General features: G+C 42.7%; 1 protein-coding gene across 1 annotated transcript in view; it reads left to right on the plus strand.

The window, feature by feature from the left end:
- INSR (insulin receptor) overlaps nt 1-20,093 on the plus strand; it is a 215,166-nt gene that overhangs the window by 138,168 nt on the left and 56,905 nt on the right. Inside the window, exons 3-9 of the mRNA XM_077475532.1 lie at nt 383-704; nt 3,169-3,317; nt 4,842-4,986; nt 7,217-7,431; nt 9,611-9,737; nt 12,365-12,618; nt 12,727-12,894. Of these exons, the coding sequence (XP_077331658.1) occupies nt 383-704; nt 3,169-3,317; nt 4,842-4,986; nt 7,217-7,431; nt 9,611-9,737; nt 12,365-12,618; nt 12,727-12,894 (1,380 nt within the window). The remainder of the gene's footprint in view (nt 1-382; nt 705-3,168; nt 3,318-4,841; nt 4,987-7,216; nt 7,432-9,610; nt 9,738-12,364; nt 12,619-12,726; nt 12,895-20,093) is intronic.

Consider the following 20,093-nt stretch of genomic DNA (forward strand, 5'->3'; position numbering starts at 1 on the left):
TTGGGTTATATACAAGCAAAAATGATCCCCCTCCCTGAAGTGAATGAGGCCACACCGCAACCACCCTGCAACCACATGCACTAGCTGCAGCACAGTGATGCCACATTTACCAGGTTGCCTCCTCACCAGCTGCCAAATGCCTCTGAAAAGTGATCCACCACTGGGCACCCGAGCTATCAGTGGTCATGGGATCCCTTAAAAGGGGAGCGTCAGTGCCTGGTGTATTTGTGAACGAGCCCTAAAAGTAAAATCTCACCCGCTACATATGTTATGATTGGATGGGAAATGTTAAAAATTTACTTTGGGTTCTTTCATTCTGCAATGTTTGTTTATTTTGACATTTTTTGATGTATTAATCTGGATTTTTTTTTTCTCTTTGCAGTTTGCCCTCCTACATGTAAGCACCCGGTCTGTACGCGTGATAATCGATGCTGCCACAGTGAGTGTCTTGGAAGCTGTACAGAACCTGATGACCCCTTTAAATGTGTAGCATGCCGAAATTTCCTGCATCAGGGGGAATGTGTGGAGAATTGTCCTAAAGGCTTTTACAGCTTGCATGGGTGGAGGTGCATCACCTTCAGTGAATGCCAAGAACTGCACAATAAAAGTCGAAATTGTCCAGATAACTCTTGCCCTCAGTATGTCATTCACAAAGGCGAGTGCATATCAGAGTGCCCCTCTGGCTATACCACCAACTCTACCACGTAAGTATTTTCTTAAATAAATAAATAATCCATTTGTTTCGTTTGATATTGACGGCACTAAGTTATTTTAAACCTAAAAAAAATTACCTCAATAGCCTCAAAGAATAAAAATCCACTTTGTGTGCACCAAATGTCTTTGAAAACCCAGTTTTTTTATTTTGTAAAAGTAGAATTAGATCATCCCTGTGCTGATCATCCCAGCCTGTGCAGAGAGCAGAGCTATGTTTTCGATCCAGTAGTACCAGGCTGCCTACAGAAACGGGTGCAGATAAAAGACCAGTCACCCTGCACAAGTAAACAAGGAGCTGGGGTAATCGGTCCTTATTACAGGAATCTGCTTTTTTAATTTTTTTTAGCAGCTGCTGGGGATTTACATTTTTTTTTATGGGGCAGTTTACACCACATGCAGTCCTGTGTGTGTTTGTTTTTTGCTGCATCAAAAACGCATGGAAAGTAGGTTATATGGTTTTCAATGGAATAGTTCACACCAGTGCTTGTAGTTCCAGGGTGTTCCAGTTCCAGAAAAAAGAACATGCTGCATTTTTCCTGCACTGAACTGTAGTGGAACACTGTAGAACGCATAAAAAAAGCCCTGGAACGCACCTAAATGCACCAAAAATACACTGGAACACACATTTCCTACCATGTCTTGGTAGGTTTGCATTTGTGCCATACTCTTTTTTTATTTTTTTTTATTTTTTATTTTTTCCATTTTCAGTGCTCTGTGAGATGCTCAAAGCTTGGGATTTTTTTTTTTATAACCTAACTTTAAACTTTTCCACAACTTTATCCCTGACCTGTCTGATGTGTTCCTTGGCCTTCATGATGCTGTTTGTTCACTAAGGTTCTCTAACACACCTCTGAGGTCTTCACAAAACAGCTGTATTTATACTGAAATTAAATGACACACAGGTGGCCTCTATTTACTAATTAGGTGACTTTTGAAGGCAATGGGTTTCAGAGTAAAGGGGGCTAAATACAAATGCATGCCACACTTTTTAATTTGTTTTTACAAATAAATATCTGAAACCATTCATCATTTTTCTTCCACTTAACAATTATGTCTCACTTTGTGTTGGTCTATCACATAAAACCCCAATAAAATACATTTATGTTATTTGGTTTTAACTTGAGAAAATTTGGAAAATTTCAAGGGGTATGGATACTTTTTCAAGGCATTGTAATTACGTTAAGTTACACACATCTATTTTCTGGGGGGGGGGGGGGTCAGTTTAGTTGTATTGTTTTTCAATGATGGCATCTTTTCCTACTTCAGTTCTCATGCTTGCCTGAGTTTTGCTTTTTCATTTGTATAGGCAGTAGATTCAGAATACAGGCTTTCATTGCAAGGATGAAGCTGACACTTCCCAATATCTAATGTACACAAAGCTCCCCTGACCATGAGAAACAGCAGGGCCTGTGCATCTTTGAGTGTGTGTATGCAGGGAGTCATTCCAGGCAGTCTTGACTGTACTACTGGCCCTGCCTGAAGCATCTAAACGACTTAAATGTGCAGACTATAAATGCTTTGGATATGTAGAGATCCACTGCATAACTTCCCTTTTTGTGTGCCCTTGCGAAGAAACTATGATTTTCGTATGCAAAAAAACGTAGGCCACATTTACACCTGTGTTTTGTAGCTTAAAAGCAAAAGAGGAGAAAAAAAAAATCAGTAATTCTCTAGGGAGATGAGTTATATCTCCACTACAAAGCTCCATAACTTTAGCTTCAATTGACTTTTTTGTAGCTCGAATTGTGCTGATTTGTTCCGTAGAAATGCATGGAAAGCTTGATTTGCGCGTTTTTGAGTGTTTTAGTGTGCATCACGTGATTCTGACCATTTTACTGTTCAAATTTGATAATTAAAAATAAATAATAACAAATAAATAGAAAAATGAATACAAATTAAATAAAATAACCCCAATATTAATATCTAATAATAATTTCCAACCCTAATATTAACCCCTAACCTTAACCTAACAAAATAAAGAAGTAAATACATAATGATAAATAAAATAAATTAACCCAAAACCATAACCTTTACCCCTAACCCCTTATAACAAAAAAGTTAATAATAAATAAATGAATAATAATAATAATAATGAATAAAAATAAGTTATAAATAAAAGTGGAAGAAAGGCTGAAAAACATAGCAACAAATGATGAAACAATATTTTTTATTGGCTAATAAATTTTTAATTCTGCCAGCAAAAGTCCGATGGAGGATACACACGGTCGGAATTTCTGAATAAAAGCGCACATCCGACTTTTGCTGGCAGAATTTCTGATCGTGTGTATGGGGCTTTACTGCTATTCTTTTATTTTTATTTATTTTTTGTCAGTTGTATTTAATTTAAAATTGGTCGCATGAAGCTTGGAAATATTTCATATATTCAAAGAAATGAAAGAATTATTTAATGCATTGTTCTTTATGTAAAAAGACTGCCTTTTTTTGTTTTGTCAGCTTAACATGTGAGCCCTGTGCAGGACCCTGTCCAAAGATTTGCTCGGTCCATGGTAAGGAGAAGGTCATAGATTCTGTTACCTCAGCACAAGAACTTCGGGGTTGTACTGTGATTAGTGGAAATTTGGCCATCAATATTCGGGGAGGCAGTAAGTATTAATGCATCCTGTGATATATTTAAATGAAAGTCTTGTATTTATCATTTATAGAACAAAACTTAATGTCAGCAATGCATGTTGCAGGCGAATTGGTGTAAGCTTAATGTTATACACCACATTCCTTGGGATCTTATTGAATTGGGCCTAGCATCAGATTTTACTTTCACATTTAGGTGCATCTCTACCCCAAACCTTTATTTATTTATTTTTTTCGAGAGAGGTGGAACAGGATAGAACAGAATTTCCGTGCGGGATTATTTCTGGGAGATTCACTGTTTATCCTGTTGACCACTTAACTGGGACAGGAATTGACAAAAAATGCGTTTGTGCTGAAACATGAGGTGAGGGAAAATATTCCATTGGGGACCTTTGTTTTGGTGACAACTATCTAAGTGGGGATTTTTTTTCTTTTACTTTGGAGAGACATCCTGTCATATACTGTTGTGTCCCTGGGACAGAAAATGAAAAAAAAAATCTCTCCAAAAAAATATGTTCAAAGAGTATCTGTGCCTCCTTGAAAGAATGTGCACCATGGGCAACTGAAAAATAATATGGAAGTTAAAGTAACGCATTGCTGTCTCTAGAATGGAGGGGGGGCGGGGGGTTGTCAGCAAGCCGCCGATCGCAATCTACCCAGTGACTGTAGGCAGCCAACAGGTAGTTCGCAAACGTGGCCCTGCTTTCCCTCAGCCCCCGCCAATCTCATCTTCACTGCAGAGCAAAAAGTGGGAGGCAGGACAGTATTGGACAGAAGGCGTAAGCAGGAGCTGCTTCAGTTAACCTTTCAAGTTTACCACTGGGCGTTCCTACCAACCAATCAGCTTGCTAATATGAAAAGTTAACTCCTGTCCTTCATCCAGTACACACAGTGTCAAGTAGGATAGTGCCACCTACACAGTACTGTGTGTGTATCTGGGATGGAGGGGTAGAATGATGTAAAGGGGCAGAGGAAACTGTTTTGGGGGGGAGGGGCAGAGTACACTGTGGATGAGGAGGGGGGCCTACACTGGAATGGGGGGTGTGAAGAAATACAGAGGACACTGCTTTAGAGGGAGGCACAGGGCACTGCTATGGGGAATATGTGTGTGTGTGTGTGTGGGGGGGGGGGGGGGCAGGCAAAGGGACAGAGGACACTATTGTGAAGAGATACAGAGGACACTACTGTGGGGGGGGGGGGGTCTGATGTGAAGGGGGCAGAGGATACTACTGTGTGGTAGGCATGATAGTTTTATAGCACTGCCCAGCCAACTTTTACCCCTCTTTCCCTGAGGATCCATGTTGTTCAGGTACTTCTCAACCTACCCCTGCTCTACAACATTTTCATGACATATGACCTGATAACATGACTGATATTCAGAGATATCCCTAAAAGCACTTGAGTGAAGGAAAAGAGAGTTTACAGAGATTATGGTGTTATGTTTCAAAAGTTTTTTGTTCCAGCTGACAATACATCTCTCCACTCCAAACATTACTTTTATGCTTACTTAATTATTATTATCTTTTTTATTTTCCCAGATAACATTGCCACAGAGCTAGAAGCAAACCTTGGTCTCATAGAAGAGATTACTGGATACCTTAAAATTAGACGATCTTATGCTTTGGTATCCTTATCATTCTTCCGTAAGCTACGCGTAATAAAAGGTGATACACTGGAAAACGGGTGAGTCTCCCTAAATGAGGTACATGATTACATTTTTCTCACTGCAGTATGGGCTTTTTGAAGATGTTTCAGGCTAAATTACACTTGTGTGTGCATTAACACACACATTTTTGTGTGTTGGGAGACCTTGCATTAAAGTGGTTGTAAACCCTGTACAGCCACTTTTACCTAGAGGTAAGCCTATATTAAGGCTTACCTGTAGGTACTTTAAAAATCTTCTAAACCTTTACGTTTAGAAGATTTTCCATATACGCTTGCACCGATGATCATGCTATTTCTAAAGGGTCAGTGCCGCGACCAGCGGCTCCCACGCGCATGTGCAGGATTGCCGTCACGTGTCTCTGAAAAGACAGAGCCATAGCCCGTGGCATCGGAAGGAATATGGGTGAAGATGGACTCTTTCACACAGTGGTGACATTGCGGGCTTCCTTTGCAGGTAAGTGCAACATAATGGGCTAGTATGCGATGCATACTAGCCCATTATGCTTTTACTTTGCAGGGGGAAAAAGAGGAAGTAAAACCCATCAGGGTTTACTTCCTCTTTAAGGTAGCCATTTGTTTTGCATCACAATAAACAAAATATTGTTTTCTTTTTTTTCTTTTTTTAACTGCAAATCCTTTGTGGGAAATGAATGAGAATGAATGTGTGGTAAAGAGTGGTAAAACTTGTTTTACCACAATGCACAAGTGTAAATCTAGCTTTATTAGTCTTCTGGACCCAGCAAAACATTGAATTATTCCGAGGAGGTTGTAAATCAGGTACAGTATCTCACAAAACTGAGTACACCCCTCACATTTTTGTAAATATTTTATCATACCTTTTCATGTGACAACACTGAAGAAATGACACTTTACATTGTAGCAAAGTAGTGAGTGTGCAGCTTGTATAACAGTGTACATTTGCTTTTCAAACTAACGCCATTAATGTAAAAAAAAAAAACACAAATTGACCCTGTCTAACAATTCACGTTAAAAACAGGGTTTTGTTTGCACACATTAGCAAATATATGAGTAAACTGCAGTGCCTACGTCAAGGTCTGTGTGCTGCCATCCTAACTCTATAGATTTTAGAGTTTCCCAAATTGGAGTACAAATAGTAGTGGATAGAGTAACCACTTTTGTACAGTGCTATAGCTGAAAGATGGCTGCAGCGTGGCTCTCCAGTTGTGGGAGGGTTTCCATGGACATCCACCACCTGGGGATCAATCACAGCGGCCCTTGTGATCAGTTGGGTCAGTTAACAGCTGATCACATGTAAACAGCCTTGCCGGTTATCTGAAGTCTTTTCCTCACACGCTGTGTCTATCTGAGGAAAGGACAGTTGATACCTGGCAAGGCTGTCAGTACTGTTTACACTGATAATCGGAGCTCTGATTATCAGTGCCCCCATTATCAGTACAGCCCAATCAGTGCCAGTGTCCATCAGTGCAGCCTATCAGTGCCCATCATTGCAGCCTCCTCAGCATACATCATTGAAGACAAAAAAATTACTTATTTACAAAATTTTATAACCCGAACTAAGAAACCTTTTTTTTTTTGTTTTTTTTGTTTAGGGAAAAATAAAAAACCCAATGGTGATTAAATAGCACCAAAAGTACGCTCCATCGCTTTCAAAAAATGCTAAAGATATGTTGCATGACCGCGCAATTGTCATTCAAAGTGCGACAGCACAGAAAGCTTAAAATAGGCCTGGGCAGAAAGGGTTGAAAGTGTCTAGTATTGAAGTGGATAAGGGCCGGGAGTCTGGCTAGGATCACAAGGATGCCCAGGCCTAGCGATAGCTATGCTTTCAGATAAATAAATAAAGCCTGAGTCTGAGGTCTTTAAAATGACAAGACTCACAACTACAAATGCAGTGATCAGAAGATCAGTCTGAGTGATTTAGAGAAAGGGGACAAATCGCAATGGACTTGTCTTTTTTAGAACTGGACCATGTATCTAAATAGAAGTAGCTGCTTTCTTTCCCACAATCAGAATCTGAGTGTATGTTAGAAAATTAAAACCCCTCATTGCTATGGGAAATGCTTCAACCTACCCTTTTCGGTTATTTGTATAGTAGCTTGAGTAAATATTGTGATGTAAACAATTGTAAAAAGAAGATGGCCTATATGGTGTGTAGCTTATCATAGGTAAATTAGCGGCATTTTGGTGTTTAGGTAAACATGCATTGTAAACAGTGTGATCTAACTAAATAATGACAATTTGTTTTTGTGTTTTTTTTGGAATGCAGTGATTATGCTTTCTATGCACTAGACAATACCAATCTGAGACAGCTTTGGGACTGGCAGAAGCACAATTTAACGATTCTTAAAGGAAAACTCTTCTTTCATTACAACCCTCGTCTCTGTCTACAAGAAATTCAAGAAATGGTCAGAATCACTGGAGCTAAGGATCGGCAAGACAAAAATGATATTGCAACTAAGACTAATGGGGACCAGGCATCATGTGAGTATATGTTATGTTATGTTAGCAATAACTGCAATTCAATAAATCTAGCGATAGACAGTCACAGACGATTTTCATGTCGAACAGCCACCATCTGTTATCCATCTGACTGTAAGATCTCCTAAAATATTCTGTTGAATCACTATAGGAATTTATGATATGACAAAATGTACTTCTTGTTATTGTAATAAATATAGAGATTTGTAGAATAGCCATTAGTGACAAGAATAATGACAACTGAATGTCTCCGCTCTCTCCCATGTACTTGTATAAAGGTGGCCATACACTATATACAATCTTCTTTAGATTTACCAAAACTATGGAATAGGAGGACCCACCTGAACAATCTGTTCAATGTGTATCAAATCAGATAGGCCCTTGCACTGCATAACTGATGGTAGATCTAAAGGAGAGATTATACAGGGTATGTCCACCTTTAAGAAAGAAGTAGGAAAGTTGATAGAAATGAAAAGAAGAAAAAAGGTGGTAGAGTAATTAGGGAGGTGTGGCCCAGAGAGATAAAAGCACCCTATTCTATGATGCATAGAAAGCAGTGCATGATGGGATATGAAGTTTCCTGGATGTTTACATGATGCTATAAGAAGTCTCAGAATGCATTTTTCTTTTACATTTTGAACAGAGAGGTTCAGATCCTAAGCTTCCATTGACTAGGTAAGCAAGAGATAATCACATGGGGGATGGCTGGGTCAGAAAAGTAATTCGAAAAGGTTTCTTTTTTTTTAATGAAAAGTGAATATCTGCCTGAAAATGTAAACTTTACCTTCAAAAAGGCAACTATTGTATATCTTATCCTGGGTTAAAAACTTAAAGAAATTAAGTTATCCTTCATGAATTATATTCACTAAAAAAAACAAGAATATTATTCAAACCGTGACTATTTCTGTGGGATTCCAACAAATGCTATCTTACCATTTTCCCCCAAAAATAAACCCTTCCCTGAAAATAAAAACTAGTGTGCATTTCTGGGATGGCTGCAATATAAGCCCTACCCCCAAAATAAGCCCTAGTTAGTCTTTGTAAAATCATGTAATCCGTTCAGTAAAAGAATATATAATGTGCAGGGTGTCTCCTTGTGTAACTTTTATTGTGGAATATATATCGTATTTGCAGCGCTGCTGGGCATTCATGTGACCCACCGGAGCTCTTCTCCTCTCCTCCTGATGTCAGCAGTCAGCAACCCCTCCCTCTTTAGTTCATATGGCAGGCTGATGTAAGCAGGGATCTCAGCCCTTCCCTCTACAGTATTCGGAGCAGGGAAGAAGAGCTCAGGCGGGTCTTTTTACAGAACGGCTTACATGATTTTACAAGGACTTTAACAGAGATTTATTTTTTGGGATCACAGAATTTCATAATGCTGATTCCTAAACTGATAAGGGGGGAGAGGGGAGACAAGACAGGGGACACGGGAACATTTTTGTACATGCCCAGGTTTGTACATACCGTAAATAAATAAGGCATCCCCTGAAAATAAGCCCTATTGTGGAAATCAAGGATTTTTTTTCATAACGTGCAATTACCCCTACTGGGTTTAACTCCTTTTTCACGTTTAGATGTTATAGGTCTTGCAAACTCCCTATACTGCATTTCCAATTTAGTTCTACCTTTTGTAAGTGGGTCATACGTAGTCTTCCTTTTCTGTTTTTACCAATTGTTATCCCATGTAGAGCATTCTTAACAGAATAGAATATCTCTTGGTGTGACCTATAGGCATTTTCTTAGATTTTTCAAAACTTAGGTTCAGCTTAAGCCGGGTACACACATGCCGAATGTCAGAAGACATTTGCTGTCGGACGAGCATGCTGGAAAACTAGCAGCCGATCGACTCCCCATCAACACTCTCTGCCAGTGGCAGAGAGTGCTGATCGGAGTGTTCTAGAAGGGGGGCCATCTTGCTGTCAGAACCGCTGACTGCTTTTTTTGGGTTGAACATAAAAAAAAATAGTGTGTACCAGGCAAGCTGTAGGTAATCCCTTTTGCAGTTGAGATGGACCAACAATCAGTGAAGGGGTCCCAACATATTTAAACTCTGTCTTGTCACTTGGTATTGTCTGCAACATAGAGACATAAAAGTGCCCTAATTTACCCAATGAATTACCTTGTTTGAGCCTTCATTTACAAATCTATACCCAGAAGCTTATAGCATTTGTCTGTTTTACAGGTGAGAATGATGTTCTACGCTTTAACTTTATAAAAGCCAGTCATGATAAAGTGTTGATTAGATGGGACCCTTACTGGCCACCTGATTACAGAGATTTGCTGGGGTTCATGTTTCATTACAAGGAAGCGTAAGTACTTAAGGACAGTGGTGAACCATTCTACATTTCTTCTAGCACATGCTTTTTCCAAAAGATTGAATGCATTGCCTTTAACAGGTTCACTTTCTAGGTCTGAAGCCTTAAAGTTTGTGTCACCCCTAACCGTGTAAAACAACCCATACCATTTAACATAGAGATGCAAGGCATAATGGGGGTTATTTATGAAAGGCAAGTCCACTTTGCACTGCAAGTGCACTTGGAAGTGCAGTCGCTCTAAATCTAAGGGGTAGATCTGAAATGAGGCATGTCCCCCTCGGATCTACAGCGACTTTACTTCCAAGTGCACTTGCAGTGCAAAGTGGATTTGCCTTTAGTAAATAACCCCCAATGTCTCTGTCCTGTGTACACAAACACACTGTGCTGAGGGGGACAGGAGGCAGAGAAACAGCAATACATTGATTTTCATAGTGAAGAGAGCTGTGCAGAGGGGACATTTTAGCAGAGGTCTGACCACTGGAGTACAAGTAGGCTGTGCTCCCAAGTAGAATGTAGGGAAGCAAACTGACAACCCTGGAATAGATGTGCTTCGATGCCCTGGTCTGGTCAATTTGAAACAGGAAAGCAGGGGACTGTCAGGATCACCAGGTATTTCACACAAAAGAAGCAGTGAAAAGAGAGCAGGGTTCTTTTTGATATGCATGTTACATAGTAACACTAATACATATCTGAAATATAAAAAAAAAGAGGTAACATACCTTTTAAGTAGAAAGAACTCCATGGAACACGGTAGGTTCACAGCATTGGCAGAAACGTGAGAAATAATTCAACATTCAGTTGGTATTCTCTCCCTCAGTGCTCATGGAAAGTTGTTACATTAAAATAACAAAATCAGCTACTATGATAATAAAACACTAAAGCAGAAATATGTTACAGCAACAAATACCATAACATTAGCAGCGCTAGAATAATCCAAACATTTTAGGATTTGTTAAAAGTTCACTAAAATAGTTAAATAAGTGTGAAATCCACTTTATATATAAAATGAGGCAGATGTAAATGTAGGATTGTCCATCACAGAAAAAACGTTGCAGATAATTCAAAAAATCGCCTCCTCCACACTGCATGTGTCACAATTCCCCTGGGAAATACACTTACCAGATAATACTGGGTTATACGCCTATCTGTCAATAGATGATATCTGCTCGCTGCATACACTTCGTCAGAAGATACTGGGTTATACACTTGAATTGGCAATATAAAAATGCATTGATTACTGTAAAAATGCCACTGACAGTGAAGGGGTTAACACTAGGGGCGATCAAGGGGTTAACTGTGTTCCCTGGGAGGTGATTATAACTGAAGGGGGAGGGGACTGAGTAGAAGAAGTGACGGATCGTGGTTCCTAGCTAATAGGAACACACAATCTCTCAGAACAGAGCAGGGAAGTGTTCACACACTCATCCCTGTTCTGTGTCTCCTGTTCATGTTCGCTCATGTGCAGTGGGCGCCTGCCTGCTATCCCGACCCCGCGAGCCGACGTAGTTTTACTGTGGGCGGCAGCTACAGGCCAGGCGACGTACATGTAAGACGCCCGAAAAATGCACACTGGCATCCCGCATCTGTGACTGCTGTGTCTACTGGACACAGCGGATTGCGGCTCAGTACTATGTGGGGAAAAAAAGAAGTTAAAAAAAATTGTTAAAACCTCCAAATAATTTTTATATTTTTTTCACATACTGTCACCAGTCAGTATCACTGATCTCTGCCACACCAGTCATATGATGAAGCTGTACTGTACTGGTGACTGTATGTAAAAACAAGACAAATTCTACTTGTTTTTTTTGAGACAAAAATTTACAATCGCATGCCTCTTACTAAATACCTCAGACTGTCTACTTTTCAAAAATGTGTCATTTGGGGGATATTGGTACTGTCCTGGCACATTTGCAATTTGTAAATATATACAGTATATACCATTGTTTGTAGAATCTATATTTTTCACACAAACCAATTAATATACACTTATTGGGATTTTTGTTTACCAAAGAAATGTAACAGAATACATTTTGGTCTAAATATATGAAAAGGAAGAACATTTTGTGCGGTATGGGAAAACGGGTGATTTCACATGTGTTACCACACTGCATACCTGTGCCAATTATTCAGAGTGCACTGGGATGGCTGTGACTCCCACGTGCTTGCGTGGGAGTGACGTCATCACGGCTCGCCCATTCAAGCTGCTGGAGCCCACAAACCTGGAAGGCAGTCCAGGGGAAGATGGAAGCCCTATCAGCGGTAACGGCACATACTAGCACATTATGCCATTGCCTTGCAGGGGATTTATTTATTTAAATGCCGCGGTTTACTACCACTTTAAAATCAGTCCATAGTACTGGTTCAAGATTTTACTCATGGTTGGAAGTCTCCCAAATGTGGTCAGAGACTGCAGTATAAACTAGTAGGGATTCTGTCCATTTCCATTCAAAACTTAAAAAAATTTATATTTTGACTTTTGAAATGCAGAGATGAAAAATTGCTGTCCATTGTAAATTCCTTCAAAAAAATCTTTATTGCACAATGTTGTCTTTCGGAGTTCTATATAAGTTGGTTTTCAAAAAAATACAATCGGTACATACTTCCCTTTTTTAATTTTCTAGACCTCACCAAAATGTTACAGAGTTTGATGGTCAAGATGCTTGTGGCTCCAATAGCTGGACAGTAGTTGATGTGGATCCCCCACAACGCACAACAGATGGCAAGACACTAAATCCTCCAGGGTACCTTTTACGTAATCTGAAACCATGGACACAGTACGCAGTATTCGTGAAGACTCTGGTGTCTTCATCAGATGAAAGGGCAAAAACATATGGAGCAAAAAGCGATATTATCTATATTCGAACAAATGAAACAAGTAGGTGTCAAGTTTTTGATGTCTTTCACTGGTCTTTATATTTCTTTTCTATCTTAATGTTATTTGTTTTGCAATACAAGGTTCAAAATATTTGTTTATCTTTTTCAGCACCCTCTGTCCCCCTTGATCCAATTTCCGTGTCTAACTCATCATCTCAGATTACTCTTAAGTGGAAACCACCATCTGAGCCCAATGGAAATGTCACACACTATCTGGTGTTTTGGCAGGAGCAACCTGAGGACAGTGATCTGCGTGACCTGGATTACTGTAATAAGGGTAAGTGCTGGGTCTTCAGACCAGTAAAAGGGACACTATTCTTGCTCAAAAAATTCTTAAACTGCCAAAAAACATAGCATAAATAACGCTTGTGCAACCTCTATCACAGTCTTCAACACTTTCTGGAATCTCAGATGCCTGCCATGTGTCAAAGTTCTAGAGATGGACGAACTTCCGACGGGACGTTTCGCGAACACGGCCAAAAGTTTGCGAACCGCAAAGTTCGTGGTGGGCCCCATTGACTTCAATGGCAGGCGAATTTTAAAAACCTACAGGTCATATTTTCAGCCACAAAATACTTACTAGCTGTGCACACATAGTCCCACCACATGGCCACTGACATAACACATGTATGAAATGAATCTGGGATCGACAACTACAAGCATTCTTTTTTTATCTGTGAAATTTTGACAATTCAGGAAGCGCATGAAGGCAATGGAGGAGAGGAAAGGTCAGGGTAGGCTATGAAGAGGGTGCAGGAGATGATCACCAGCACTGTGATATAGAGCACTGACACCAGCACCGTGATATAGAGCACTGACACCAGCACCGTGATAGAGTGCACTGACAGCAGCACCCTATATATTGTACACCTATACCAGTCCTTAAAAGGACCTTTGTGGACCTAGTAGTAATAGCTAGCTAGTGATTAAACTGACTGTCCTTGCTCCACACAGCGTCCTGTCCCTACACTGACAAAAGACAGCTGCAATCACAAGCACAGCAATGCACCAGCACCCTATATATTGTACACCTATACCAGTCCTTAAAAGGACCTTTGTGGACCTAGTAGCTAGTGATTTGCAGACTATCCCTACACTGATAAAAGACTGCTGCAGAATAGGGCAGCAGTCAACAGCAGTGCACCACAACCCTATATATTGTACACCTATACCAGTCCTTACAAGTACCTTTGTGGACCTAATAGTATTAGCTAACTAGTGATTAAACTGACTGTCCCTGCTGCACACAGCATCCTGTCCCTACACTGACAAAAGACAGCTGCAATCACCAGCACAACAGTGCACTGAACCCTATATACTGTACTACACCTATACCAGTCCTTAAAAGGACTTTTGTGGACCTAATAGCTAGCGATTTGTGTCACTACAGTCTGTCCCTGCTCCACACAGCAACCTCTCCCTACACTGACATAAGACAGAATGTAAAATGGCCGCCAGATCAGGTCTATTTATAAGGTAGGGGGTATGTCCAATTGTCCAAGTGCTGAAATGTCTCAATTGGCTGTCCTGCACCCCATGATGGATGTGTCATCATGGGTCAAAGTTCTTTCACACTGTAAACACATATGTCCGCCGGGCTAACAGTGGCAATCGTCCGCCGATCGGGCTAATTGCGAACACGCAAAATTCACCGCGAACCGACCGCCAGGCGAACAGTTCGGCCAACTCTACATAGTTCCTTCCGCTTACTTTTTTTTTTTTTTTTCACTGCTGGGAAATGTTAATGATTCTTACCAAGGTTGTAAGTGAAGATTTTTGTTTACATTATAAGGGCATACTTTACATTGGTGCTCCTTGGAGAACTAATTTCACTTGTTATGCACATTGCTTACTAGAAAGCATGACAGAGTACATTGATGTAATTCAAATAAGTGCAGTGCTACAGAACCCTATATTCAGTATATATAGTGCAAAGAAAACTTCTTATAAAGTGCACAGTGCAAAAAATCTAACAGTAATAAAGTGCTATGTGTGAAGGTATATCAAAACTGTGTAATACAGAGAAAAAAAATACACAAACATACTGTGATAACAAAGTCTATAAGGGTATCATGTCGTTCACAATCCACAATCCTCTTGTGTGTATGTGGGTGTGTGTGTGTATATATATATATATATATATATATATAAGTGTCTTTCTGTATTACAAATTCCATTAGTGTTTTACTCTGCTCACCTGCAGTGAACTTACTGATTCTGAAGGAGACGTTCGTTCAGATATCAGTGTTTCTTGATGGCATGTGGGAAAGGGGTTTGTAAGTTAATTGAGCTTGGTGTGTGACCAGAGAATGTAATGTCAGTAGATGTCTCAGGAAATAAGGTAGGGTCTATGTGCTTTACTTTAACAGAAAGTGTATGTCATGGTCAGGCCAGTAGCTATATAGCAGTAGAACTGCTCCCACTGACCAGCAGGATAGAGTTACAAGCAGGTCACCTTGACAGATGGTGCAGGCTCACCAGAGGTACAGGGTCTAAGCACTAACCAGTATTCTACAGAGCTCCTGATGGTGGAGATGGGTTATGCTGCATGTGAGTACCAGGTCACAGTGCACAGGATCGCTCCACCAGGAAGTGACCAGGCCAGGATCCAGTACTGGATATAGCAGGTAGAGATAAAACTGAAGCGTAATTCTTAAATAAGCTAAAGGTCAGTAACAAGTGATTGTAGGTTGGGATCAAGCACAAGCGTAGCCGAGGAACAATCCAAAGTTTGGTAACAATAGCGAAGATACAGATGGCAGCAGGAGTGACAAGAGCAAGATACTGGATAGAGAGAGCACAATATTCTGACAAACAGGACGTGCAAAGGCATGGTTTAAATGGAAAGTTCATGGGAGAAGCAAAGGGTTCAAGAGAAACAAGACATAAGGCAAGGTTGTCTAAAGAGTCAGGCATCTCAGGTGGCTCAGCCAGAAGAGATACTGCTAGACACAGCAGAGGTTGCAGATTCATATTCGTGTTCTGACAGTGTAGTCTCTGGTAGCAGCATGTTGGATTCTTTATGCCGCGTACACACGACCGGACTTTTCAACATCAAAGGTCCGACGGAACAATTCCGGCAGACTATTCGATCGTGTGTGGGCTGCAGCAGACTTTTGATTTGCAAAAGTCTGACAGACTTTAGAAATGGAACATGTTTCAAATTTTTCCGCCAGAACTCCGCCGGACCCAGTTCCTACCGAGAAATCCGCTCGTGTGTATGCTAGTCCGACGGACAAAAACTGACGCTAGGGCAGCTATTGGCTACTGGCTATGAACTTCCTTATTCGAGTCCGGTCGTACGTCATCACGTTCAAATCCGTCGGACTTTGGTGTGATTGTGTGTGGCCAAGTCCGTTCATTCGGAAAGTCCGTCAGAACTCTGTCAGAACTCTGTCAGAACTCTGTCAGAACTCTGTCAGAACTCTGTCAGAACTCTGTCAGAACTCTGTCAGAACTCTGTCAGAACTCTGTCAGAACTCCGTCGAAAGTCTGTCGGACCTAAGTCGGGTCGTGTGTACGCGGCATAAGATGTTGTATAGCTGATGTAAGTGAAGGAGGCATTTAATTTACGTAGGGTGGAGTGGAAGAGAGGGTAAGGATTAATGGGATGTGTGGTTCAGCTCAGGGGAAATATTAAAGTCCCCTCACAAGATGAGGGTCTTTTTTTGCGAAGGAAAATGCCTGCGCTAGTTTGTGTTCAGTTGCAGGAAGCGGCATAGGGGGGAGCGGTACAGTAAGTAAGAGCGCCCATGCCTAAGGTGAGTGCAACCCAGCATTGGTCTCTCCCCTGGGTTACAACAAAGTGTAGAAACACAAAAAATCAAAATGAGAATATTCTCACAGGGTCAGCTCCTTAATCCAGGGGCCGGCTGCCAGCCACTACATTGCCTTGCAGTCTTGCCAGACAGCTGAATTATAGGCCCAAGACAGTGAGCCGGCCCGTGGCAGCGACCACTACATACATTGCCTTGCAGAGAATGCTGCACTGCATTGCCTCTGTAATAGTGCACTGGGGCTGAGCACGCTCCTTCCCTTGATGTTCCGGGTGGCATGATGTCATCCAGAGGCTTGCATGAGAGGCTGGTGGGAAAGGAGTGTTGGTGGCGCCTGTGCCACTGCAAGCAAGGAGGAGGAAGCACCATACAAGAACAAGTAAGCTCTGCCTCTGCATGGGGCTGGCAAGGCGGGAAGATACATGCAGCACAGTATACTGGCTCTGGCTGAAGTGGGTTAACTGTTTGGGAGGAGGGGGGGGGGGGGCTGTCAGTGCCTCCTAGGCCTATCACTACCAGTGCTCATTAGTGCAGATCATCAATACAGGTGTCACCTATCAGTGCCAGTGCCACCTATTGTTGCCACCTATCAGTGCAGCTCATCAGTGCCACCTATCAGTGTTAGTGCTGCCTCATCAATGCTGCCTCATCAATGCTGCCTTATAAATGCCGCAAATCAGTGCAACCCATCAGTGCTGCCTATCAGTGCCTATTAGTGCAGCTCATCAGTGCCATTCCATAATTTGTTAATTGAAAGATTAAAAAGATTGACTTGTAGTTTTGGTTAGCTGTTTTTTTTTTGTTAAGGTTATCTGAAAGATAGGTTTCAAATGTTTTGACGGGGTATGCAGTTTCAGTGCTTGCCATAGGCGACATTTTCACTAGATACACCTCTGCCAGGAGACCCAGTGATGGAGTGCCAGGCCTGCTGGAGAAAAGGAGGGGGGGCACTTCCCAATAGGGGGCAAGAGTGGGGTGGTTACTCATGGGCCAAGCCTCCATCTTCACCTGCTCATCCTCAGGAGGGAGTTTTGTGGTTGACTACATTGGAAAGAGGGAAATGCCAGAAGCCCGTTGGACTGGTGGATCAAGAGGTGGAAGGGGGGGGGGGGCGACTTCTCAATAAGGGTAAAGAGTGGGGAAGTCCACAGTTCCAGGGGTTTCTTGGAGTTCCAGTAAGTCTTATAACTTTTAATCTTGTATATGCAAGAGTGTTGGGTTCTCAGAGAGGGGGTCTATTGTGACCCAAGTGGGCTTTATTCCTTGGAGAGTTTTGGGTGTTGGGTGAGTGCTTAATCATCTATGGCGACATCAGGATCTGGGGCAGTATTAACGTCTGGCAGGTTGTGAAGGCTGGTCCAACCATTAGTGTGGGATGAAAAGCTCTCTGATATCCAGAAAATGAAATCGGGCTTGCAGTTGTGCAGGAGTGTGCAAGAAAAAGTTCTGGCCATGGTTCTTAGTGATAAGGTGATCCCATTTTTAATTGATCTCAGCAGATGTAATGTAGTCTAATATGGGTTGTAGGAATCTCCTTTTCTGTACGGTGTAACAAGATAGACTTGTCAGTGCTTGTACTCCATCAAAGTCCTATTAGCCTTTGAACCAATCCTCACATAGAATGCCTATTGTAAAATGACGGACGAGGCGGTAACGTCTTTATCCTGGGTGGGCATTATTTGACATCCACCTGCTTGTGCATCTCCACCGGACACAGCGGAACACACCGATCGGTACCAGGCCACTGTGATCATAGTAGCCCTGTACCATGCTATAGCTTAGCCAATCACAGCATCACAATAGTAAACAAAAGTCACTATGGTGATACTGCAGTACTCTGGTGACAGTATGTAAAAAAGAAAAAAAATTGGTAAAAACAAAAACATTATAAACAAAACTGTCACCAGTCATTGTCCATATTTACCACTACCCACTTGGTGTCGCCGTGGTTATCACCGCTACACCAGTAACATTTTTCCTGATCACCGCCACACCAGTTACATTGTTAGTGATCACCCCCATGTCAGTTGCAGTGTCTGTCTGTTAGTCACCACAGCAGTCACGGTGTCTCTGATTACCACCACAGCAGTCAGTATCGCCATAATGACTTGTTCACATGTGCGAAGCTCTCTGAAAAGCCATTCATGTTCAGATCACTCTTCAGTGCGTATTTGACAGGCAGTAAGGGGCATTGTATTGCCTCCTCACCACCTGCTTTAAACCCTTGGACCCCACACAAGCAACCCCGTTCACGTGAATGAGTCGTGATCAGGAGTACAGGGGTATATTTCCTGCCACACAAGCAAATCATTGCAACCACGGTATGTGTACACCCCCAACTGCTGCCCCTGAAGGTAAAAGGGATGCCGGTGTAGGGGTGGTAGAACCGTGGCTCAACTGCAAGGTTTACCACTACCAACCTTGTATGTGAAGGAGCCCTAATAGTACACTCACAGTTCTCCAATCACTGCCACACCAGCCATAGTGTCACTAGAATCAGTGTTCCTGATTTACCACCACACCAGACCAGGGCTCCAAGCAACAGTTTTCCTGACTACTGCCACATAGGTCTCAGGCTGCGTACACACGGGCGGACTGTTCGCTCAACTTTGTCCGCTGAACAGTGTTTCAGCGGACAGTCCGCTCGTGTGTGGGGCTTCAGCGGACAGTTTCAGCGGACAGTTTGACGAACAAAGTTTTTCGGAAATTCCGAAAAACTGTCCGCTGAAACTTGGTTTGAGCGGACAGTCCGCCCGTGTGTAGGCCACTTTCGAAATGAGCAAACTGTTCCCGCTCGGAGGAAAGTCTGCTCATTTCGAGCGCGTCTCCAGGTAGGCGGGGCCCGCGAAGGAGACGTCGCGGGCCCCGCCACCTGGTATGGACTTAAAGGGGAACCCCAACGCCGAAAAAAATCGGCGTGGGGGTCCCCCCAAAGTCCACAACAGACCCTTGTCCGAGCACGCTACCCGGCCGGCCAGGAAAGGGGGGCGAGCGAGCACGCCCCCCCTCCCGAGCCGTACCAGGCCGCGTGCCCTCAACATGGGGGGTGCCTTGGGGAAGGGGGGGCCGCACGGCCCCCCCACCCCAAAGCACCTTGTCCCCATGTTGATGAGGACAAGGGCCTCTTCCTGACAACCCTGGCCGTTGGTTGTCGGGGTCTGCGGGCGGGGGGCTTATCGGAATCTGGGAGCCCCCTTTAATAAGGGGGCCCCCGGATACCGGCCCCCCACCCTATGTGAATGAGTATGGGGTACAATGTACCCCTACCCATTCACCTGTAAAATAAAAGTACCCCAAAAAAAAACACAACACACGAGATAAAATATTTTATTGCACAGCTCCGGGGGTCTTCTGTCTTCGGGGGTCTCCTCGCCGGACTCCTCCGCTATCTTCTTGTAGCTCTTTTGCTAGCGGAGGAGTCCGGCTTTCTTCCTCCCTGCCGCCGGCCTCTTCTCCCGACTTCGGGGGTCTTGTCCCCCTCTTCGGTTCTTCTGCCGGGCCACCGCGCCTTCTTATAGCTCTTTTACAGGCGGTGGCCCGGTCTTCTGTCGCCGCCGCCTTCCGTTCTTCTGCCGGGCCACGGCGCCTTCTTATAGCTCTTTTAGAGGCGGTGGCCCGGTCTTCTGTCGCCGCTGTTGCCGCTGTCGCCTTCCGGTCGCCTTCCGTTCTTCTTCTTGTTCTTCTTCTTCTTCTCCAGGAG

Source organism: Lithobates pipiens, unplaced genomic scaffold (assembly GCF_037356315.1).
Source record: "Lithobates pipiens isolate NorthernLeopardFrog02 unplaced genomic scaffold, aLitPip1_a1.2 Scaffold_13, whole genome shotgun sequence".
In the NCBI taxonomy this organism is placed as follows: Eukaryota; Metazoa; Chordata; class Amphibia; order Anura; family Ranidae; genus Lithobates; species Lithobates pipiens.